Source organism: Primulina eburnea, chromosome 8, assembly GCF_022965805.1.
Source record: "Primulina eburnea isolate SZY01 chromosome 8, ASM2296580v1, whole genome shotgun sequence".
Classification (NCBI taxonomy): domain Eukaryota; kingdom Viridiplantae; phylum Streptophyta; class Magnoliopsida; order Lamiales; family Gesneriaceae; genus Primulina; species Primulina eburnea.
In genome coordinates, this window is record NC_133108.1 from 33,616,847 (window position 1) to 33,626,116 (window position 9,270).

The 9,270-nt window shown below is 35.8% G+C and overlaps 1 protein-coding gene across 1 annotated transcript; it reads left to right on the forward strand.

The window, feature by feature from the left end:
* The first annotated feature begins 5,423 nt into the window (after positions 1 to 5,423).
* LOC140839401 (AAA-ATPase At5g57480-like) lies at positions 5,424 to 7,456 on the forward strand. Its single transcript, XM_073206081.1, has one exon. It carries the CDS (start codon positions 5,532 to 5,534, stop codon positions 7,095 to 7,097), a length of 1,566 nt encoding a protein of 521 aa, XP_073062182.1. The 5' UTR covers positions 5,424 to 5,531; the 3' UTR covers positions 7,098 to 7,456.
* The last annotated feature ends 1,814 nt before the right edge of the window (positions 7,457 to 9,270 follow it).

The window sequence follows — 9,270 nt, forward strand, 5'->3', positions numbered from 1 at the left end:
TTGACACATTGGAAAACCTGAAAACTCTGGAGTACTAGAAAGAATAATCAAATGCTACTGATGGATCGTGTGTGTTGGCGCCTTCGAAGGCATTTCACACACAACAACCTTCAATGAGCTTCAATAGCTCGTGTTCTAAGAATATTAACACCAATGAATTAAGTCAAGGTTGGTTTTAAACCAAGCAGAAGAACTCGAAGTAATCCTTCGTAAAGAAAACTGAAATGTTAGAAAATATTTTAACTTGTGTAAAGCGACTAACTAAAAGAACACATATTAGTTTTTGCATTCTTGCATTTCAGTTATGGTAACAACTGAACACATGAACACTCTAACTAATCAAAACAATTTTAAAGCGATAGTTAATCAGTTAAATACACAAGATATGTTTATGGATGTTCTGAGACTTCAACTGCTCCTACGTCACCCCTTCTATCTCCACGGATAGGATGCACTAGAAGACTTTGATTTATAAAACTACGTGTACAAGACCACTTAGCTAGGACTTATCTACTGCCTAAACTGAACTCCTAGCTACGACTGAAAACAACACTTTCAGTCAACACTTATTTAACATCTATGTAAGAAAGACTACATACACAAGTTTAACGTCTTTGTGCAACACTGTCTTTGGGTGGTTTTGAGAGTGAATGTGTCTGAGAACTGAACAGAAACGTTCTCACACACTGAGGGATGAAAGGCTTCTAAACTAAGTAGATATCATGATGAATAATTCCCTATGGCTTGAATGCTTCTATAAGCTAATTTGCAACTGAGCGTGCCCTTCTATGTTTTTTTTTTTCACTCTCAAGAATGTCTCACCACTATGTATATTGAGTCTTCACTGATCTTCTCTTTATATAGCCGAAAGAGGCTGATCATACAGTGAGACTCATCAATTGTATCCGTTGCATTTGAATCGTCTTCTTGGACTATGTGTCTCGTCTTTTTGACTGTCCATTTGAAGCGTTTTGTCTTTAATGCTCTGATGCAACGTCCATTATTATCCTTTGACTGGACAATGGCTTTGTACCTTCTCGCACATCTGGAATCCACTCGAAGGAATCTATCATCGTCCATAACTGAAGGATTCTAACTGATGCTTCGAACTGGTCAGTTTAAACTGATCTTTCAGTTGGGCTGGTGAAATCAGTTGACTCGTTAGTGGAACTGATTTCACACTCGTCTAGTTGGACTGATCAGCTGGGTTTCTTTATCAGTTGAACACTCTTTCGGCTGGCCAGAGGTTTTCCTGCTGAATTACCTATCAACTTGTCAATCAGCTGTACTGCTCAAATGACATAGCCAGTTGAACTGATTCATTTTGAGGGATCAGTTGGGTCTTCAGTTTTGCGATGTAAACAACTCTTAGGTGATCCTAGATGCTGCATAACTAAGGTATATCATTAGTAACACAATTAACAAGTTTTGTTACCATCAAGATTGTGAACTTGAAAAGTTCCAACAGCTACACATGCAACGATATCAACCTATAGAAAACCCTAAAAAATTGGGAAATTCCTGATATAAGCAATCCAAAAGATGACCATGATCAATGGCACACTTGAAATTATTACAACTAGTTCTTTAGTCTGAGTACTAGTTTTTCAACATGTTTAAGGTTCCATAGATGCAAGGCTAAGGGCTGGAAAAGAAGGGTAAGAGGGTTGAACGAAAATTGGGTTGTGGAGGGCTATGGTTTCGGTTTGGGTGTCCTTGAATATTGTGGCTGATGGTTGTTGTTGGGGAGTGTCCAGGGGTCAAAAGGGATCTAATCATGGTCCTAGATAGGTTAAGGGAAGGCTAGTACAACGGCTAGGGCAGGAGCGTTCGCTTTGGGTCGCTTAAGGCTTGTAGGGGTGCGGGATGTAGAGGCTGGTCCAGTAGAGTTCTAATGGTTGAGTATAGGTCCTAGGATGGGTACATATGGTCTGGACATGATGGTTAAGGGTTAGGCTTGATGGATTGAAAGTTGACTTGGGCTAGGGTTTGATCAAATGTGTAGAAAATTCAGTAGGCGTTCTAAGCTACTCTGAGGGTCTTAAATTGTTTGGGTTGGGTTGCATAAGGTATGGTTAGGTTTTAATACGCTATAATTCAAGTTTAGTTAAGTTTTGAGTTTATTTGGGTTAAAATCGGGACGTACGATTATATTTTAAAACGAATTGAGAAATTATTTGAGGAGATTAATTTTACATCTAAGAAATGTTTATGAGTGTATTTTAAGGTGTCATGTTAAGTTTAGGGATGAAAAGTTTATGCTTAAAAATTTGGGGAAGAAAATATTAAGTTTGGAATTTATTCGGGATTAAAACGCTTCATGGTTTAGTCATTAAGTTATTAAATCAAAAGGTTCAGGTTTACGTCTAAGAAGAATATTAGAAGTCAAATTTAAGCTTATATGATGAGTTGGGATAGGCTCGAGTAAATAAAAGTAAGAAAAAACCAAAGTCGAGAATTTCAGAGTCCAAGGGTAAAACAGTCATTTTATACTTAGGTAATACGTAAAACCTTGGCAGCGTCCGGAATGATCATAATGCATGTTAAATGATGTTTTATGATTTAAAATGATGATTTTGATGGAAATATAATATTTTATGATTTATGGCAAAGCTGTGCAATTTTTATTGTTAAAATGTTATTTTTAGAAAGTTATGATATTTTACGCTTTTAAAATAAAATGAAAAATATTTTGAGGAATGTGAATTGACTGTGACAAATGATATATGATATGTGTTAGATCCATTTTAAGAAGGAACAGTGAACTTACAATTTTGTGGAGATGTCGTGAGGGCCAAGGCCCCAGAGGGACCCTGTCTATGGGAAATGGTCCCAGATGGACTCCGACGATCGTATTTCAATGGTGGAGCCTAGTGCTCACCTCCATGGGCCATGTGGAGCTAAAGACTGATCAGTCGACCAAAAGATAAACGCTAGTCATTTTCAAGGACTAAACTTCACCCAAAATGATAAATGATTGAAAGCTTTACGATTTTTTATGATTTTATGATATATGATTTATGCTTAAGAGTTTTTAAATTATTTATTTATCCTTTAAATTATTTTAAATGTTTTATTTTATGTTTAAAAGTTATTTTAAATAAAACTATGATTTTTTAAATGCTTGTGGTTGTATATGTTTTATTTGCTATACGTGTTTAGAACGTGCTGAGTCATTAGACTCAGTATGTTTGTTTGATGCAGGGTTTGGATGATATTATGGGAGGCGCTGACGATTGAGTGGATCGAGTGCTGCAGGTACAATCCGATGGACCTTTATTTTCCGCACTAGCTTGATAGATAAAAGATTTAAATATTTTTTTTAATGATTTTATTTAGGGAGTTTTATGCTTTAATTTTATGTGTAGTTGATCTTTTTAAAGGTCGACGTAGGATTTTTGGTTAGTTGATAATTTGTTGTGATATTTTATACACTTGAGATTTTAAATGTTTAATTATATGATTATGAAATAGATTATATCGAGTTTATGAGTATAAAAAATAAGTCGAGGTGTTTCAGAATCATTTCACTACTATATTATAGTTCGACTCTAATCCATTCACCTTTGTAATTCTTTCTATCTATTGTAAATATCAGATTTCGAAGTTCCCGCGTGCCTGAACAAGAGGACCTATAAAAATGAGAAGTATTATAAAAGGAAATTGTTATACATGTTTGTATGTAATTAAATAAATTATACAAATACTTCCACTACGGATAATGATGATGATAATAATTTGAGTCGGAGTTTCACAATAAATGTTATTTTAAGTAATAAAATGTCAAAAAAACATGACCGATTATATTTCAAGTGCTTGTAATTACAATTTCCTAAGCAATGGTTTTTTTATGGCTTAGTTCTCGATTCAGTCTCAATTGTTTGGGGTAGTTCACCGATGTAGTCTTAAACGAATATAATGAGACGATTTAGTCCCAAACATTGCAAAAGTTTTCTCAATCCAAATTTTCCTGTTAGTTTTGGGTTAAATTAAACAGAAAGAATGATTTGCAAATAAATTTGTAAAAAGAAAAATCCCCAAAAAACTTCTACCATCTCTACGCTCTAAAAATCCCCAGCCTCCTCCATCTTTCCATCTCTCTCCGTCATCGAGTGGTCTCATGTAGATACCGTCTCACGGATCCTAATCTGTGAGACGGGTCAACCCTACATATATTCACAGTAAAAAGTAATACTCTTAGCATAAAAAGATTTTTTCATGGATAAACCAAATAAGAGATCCGTCTCACAAATACGACACGTGAGACCGTCTCCCACAAGTTTTTGTCCTCTGTCATCAAGGTATGTAATCAATTGTTCCTGGTAACAATTTATTTATTTGCACTGTGAAATCGAAGTATCGTGAATTCAGTGATAATGATCTTAGATTGAATGTAAGTTGACTGGAATTACTGTAATTCTTGAAATCGTGAAATCGAAGGATCGTGAATTCTTATAAATATAAGTTGACTGTAATTCTTCCCCAATGCTTTTCTTTCCAGGAAAAATTGCGTACATACCTTGCGTACATACTTTGATGAATGAGAGAGATGGAAAGATGGAGGAGGTTGGGGATATCTGGGATTTTAAGAGCGTAAAGAGAGTAGGAGTTCTTCGAGGATTTTTCTTTTTACAAATTGATTTGCAAATCATTCTTTCTCTTTAATTTAATCCAAAACTAACGGAGAAATTGGATTGGGAAAACTTTTGCAATGTTTGGGACTAAATCGGCTAATTTTATTCGTTTAGGACTACATGGGAAACTACCCCAAACAATTGGGACTGAACCGAGAATTAAGCCTTTGCGCTATATAAGAATTTTACAAGAGAGCTAAATGCTATTAGTCCTATATCATGAATGAATGCTATATTTGTTTTGCGTCACCATTTAATGGATTGTTCTAAAATCTTATTTAATTATATACATATATATATATATATATATATTCGAAAATTTAAATTGTGAATTATATAATACTACTATGTTATGAACAACAAGATCATTAAACATTATTGAAATCAAACTAGTATATTACGAATACGTGGAATTTAATAATTAGCAAATTACTATGTTTGAAGAGACTATTATCCTCCTCCTGTAATATTATATAATGCGTGTCGTGGAGGTCGAATTGTCGTACGTATAAATGACAAATTCATTTATTTGAATATTTTTCATATTCATCAATAAATTATAATAAGATTCATACATACATATCAATATATTCTTCAATGATTTAGGTATATTACAGATTTGGGAGTTAAATTTGTAATATAATTCATCAAACCGAGTATTTCTTTTCTAACGTACCAATTCTCCCTGTAAATAAATCATCACAAGCCCCCCCTCCCTCTCCTCTTATCCGAAGGTCACAAATTTCACACACACACACGCTATATATATATATATATATATATATATATATATATATATATATATATGTATTTCATTTCATCTGTGTTTCTTCTTCTCTTCTTCCTACGTTTTCTGGCATAGTTCAGAAAACCTTGAACAATCTGGAGACAGGAGGGATGAAGGAGATTTGGACAACCATGGCATCGATAATGGGCGTTTGGGCATTCTGCCAGAGCCTCCTTCACACAGTTTTCCCACCCGAACTACGTTTCGCTTCCCTCAAATTCGTCCACCGGCTCTTCAGCTATTTCTCTTCTTACTGCTACTACGATATTACAGAGATAGACGGAGTAAACACCAACGAGCTTTACAACGCCGTTCAGCTCTATCTGAGCTCTTCTGCTTCGATTTCAGGCACTCGGCTGAGCCTGACTCGGGGGTTGAACTCTTCCTCAATCACCTTCGGTCTATCCAACAACGATCGTTTGATCGATTCGTATAAAGGGATTGCGATAGAATGGGAGCATATTGTTACCCAGAGGCAGGCGCAGACTTTTTCTTGGCGCCCATTGCCGGAGGAGAAGAGGGGGTTCACTCTCCGAGTCAAGAAGAAGAACAAACAATTGGTACTCGGTTCTTATCTTGATTACGTCATGGAGAAAGCTAATGAATTGCGGCGGCGGAATCAAGATAGGTTGCTTTACACCAATTCGAGAGGTGGGTCTTTGGATTCGAGGGGTCATCCTTGGGAATCCGTGCCGTTTAAGCATCCCAGTACTTTCGACACATTGGCCATGGATCCTTTAAAGAAATCTGAGATTATGGATGATCTTCTGGATTTCGCGAATGGAGAGTCCTTCTATCAGAAGACTGGGAGAGCTTGGAAAAGAGGGTATTTGTTGTATGGTCCCCCCGGGACAGGTAAGTCTAGTATGATTGCCGCCATGGCTAATTTTCTTGGATATGATATTTATGATCTTGAGTTGACTGAGGTGAATACTAATTCTGAGTTGAGAAAATTGTTGATGAAGACCAGTTCAAAGTCCATTATTGTCATTGAAGACATAGATTGTTCCATTAATTTGGCCAATAGAAACAAGAATGGCGGCTTCGCCGCCTCTGCCAGTGTCTCTGCTTCGAGGAAAAATAACTACGATGTTTCATCACTTCCGGGCTCGGAAGATACGGGGAACACGATAACACTTTCTGGGTTGTTGAATTTCACTGACGGATTGTGGTCTTGCTGTGGGAGTGAGAGGATATTCGTGTTTACGACAAATCATATCGAGAAACTTGATCCTGCATTGTTAAGGTGTGGGAGAATGGATATGCACATACACATGAGCTACTGTTCTTTTTCGGCTTTGAAGATTTTGTTGAAGAATTATTTGGGATACGATGAGATTGATTTGGAGAAGGGAATCTTGGAGGGGTTGGAGGGGGTGATTGATGCGTCGGAGATGACCCCCGCCGATATCAGTGAAATCCTGATCAAGAATCGGCGCGATAAGCGTAAAGCAATAGGAGAACTGTTGGAGAAGTTGAAAGTTAAGGCTGAAAAAATTAGGTTGAAAACAAGAAAGAAGGATGATGATGGAGTTGAAGAAGATGATGAAGAACAGGAGAAAAGAGCTTTGGATAGTCCTAAAGATGGCAGTGATGATTACTTGCAAGAAAATTGCATTAAATTCCAGGAAAACGATGGCGGGATTCATGATAGTGGTGACGAGAAAATCCATTGATTTTACGTTTCGACGTTCCATCTATTTTTTCATCGGTGTGATGAGCAAATAACAAAATGTGAAACGTAGATGACGTAAATTTACCACTATCCTGGGCCATGTTCTGTTTTTTACTTTTCTTTTTTAATTTACTTGGGGTGGTGGGGTGAAAACTTGTAAGGAAAGAGTTACCTTTGGGGAAAAGAAGAGAGGGTGATTGCTCCATGAATATGGGATCAAAGCTTGTGGAAGAATTAGGATTTCGTCCTGGAAAATAAATGGTCTGTATTTTTTGTCAGTCTACTCAAAGCTAGTTGTTGTGGTCGCTTGAGTCCTTCTTACAATGAATATTGATTTAGTAGCAGGTTTTGATAGTGCAACTGTTAGTTGCTCCTTAATTTATTAATCAATTGCATGCATGTGCTGTGTTTCTTATTTGAGTTCCATGAGCTTAAATATGATGTCTTCTGAAATTGGGTTGGTTGAATGCATTCAATCTTTTAACTCCATCGTTCGTTTCATGTGCTGGCTTCATGGACTCAAGCAAGCATGTATTTGTTGGAGTATCGTTTTCTCGGGAAAGCGAAGCATATATTTGTTGGAGTACTGTTTTCACACACCCAAGGCGCAAAAGAAAGTTATTTTTTATATGTTCCAAATGTTAATTCGACGTCGTATGAAATACAAACGATTTTACGTTGAGATTCGATCGCCAGTTATATCTCTACGAACGGATCGCCCTCTTTTGATCGTTTAATCAAGCCCACGATCCGAGATTGTAGTGCTCGTATAGATCACACTAGAGATCTAAACGATTTTGCGTTGAGATTGGATCGTCAGAATTTCAGAAACCTGATGGCGACGCGGTGGTGGAAGGTTGCCGAATATTTTCTTGTGAAAAACTTGAAGTGGCCGAAAATTTCTTCGAGGGAGGAGAGAAAAAAGAGAATTTTGGTGTATAAAAATTAAGATTCTTTGTTTTCATTATTTAAAATTCTCATCATGTAATATTTTTTTATTGAAAATACCATCAAAATCAACTATTGATAATATACGATATATATATTTATATCTCCATATACATATACATATATATACATTAATATATACACACACACATGTATACACACATATATAGACATATATAAAATTAAAAAACTTATATTTAATTAATTATTTCTAGTCTCCTCTAAAATATTCCATGAGAATTTTGCTAGCACAGTTGTCACCACTACTAATAATATTATTTAATTAGTACATTCTAAATTTACTAAATAAATAATTGTGACTCTGTTAGGGTCGATTGGGAGTGAAGAAGTGTTTTGAAGGGAGTGTTCAATAAACACTTAACGGTTTTCATAACTTCTTCGAATAATGAATCAGTTTAGTGATAAACTGAATTCAGGAATCTTGTTTGTCAATATCAATCAGTTAACTAATGAAAGTGCGGAAATAAACTGAATGACAGATAGAATAAAAACTGAAATTAGTGGACACAAGATTTGTGGATGTTCGGAGATTTCAAACATCTCGAAGATAGGATATGTACTAAAAGACTTTGATCTATACACCGATTAGTACAAACCTATTTCAGTTTTGGACTTAACAATTCCAAACTGAAACTCTTAGCTTCAATATAGATATCAGTACTAAACTGATACGTAACTACTTAGCACAACTGATCTTTACAAGATCGAATAATACAATAGTGAATGTTTGTGCTTTTAACTCGAAGTATATTCTGGAATGCTATGAATATATATATATTAAGCAGTGAGCTTTCGAGAGATTTAGAACTGAAAGAGTATGCACAGAGTTTGTTTGATAACTGGTTACTTGATTTCTGGATTACAAATTCTAGATCACATATTCCTCTTGCTCAGCTGATCTTTTTGACTATTTATAGGCTTTGCTTCCAACGGTAACAATAAATCCATTTGTATCTTTATATCCAGTTATATAGCCACATCAACATTCTTATGACAATCGTACACTGTAACTTTTCTGATATGCGGAGTTCTCACTATGCATTGCAGTCTGCTCTTGTACAATTGTCTGTTGATAGCTACGTTCCTCAACTGATGACGTGTCAAACGATTTATCAGTTGACAAAGTCGATAGGATTAACCGATTGCTCTCAACTGATTGTAGTTTAAATGATCAGTTCCAATTGATCATCCAATTGACTACAACG

Excerpts from the sequence above, each read along its gene's own strand:
- LOC140839401 (XM_073206081.1), top strand. The coding sequence starts at position 5,532 with ATGAAGGAGATTTGGACAACCATGGCATCGATAATGGGCGTTTGGGCA.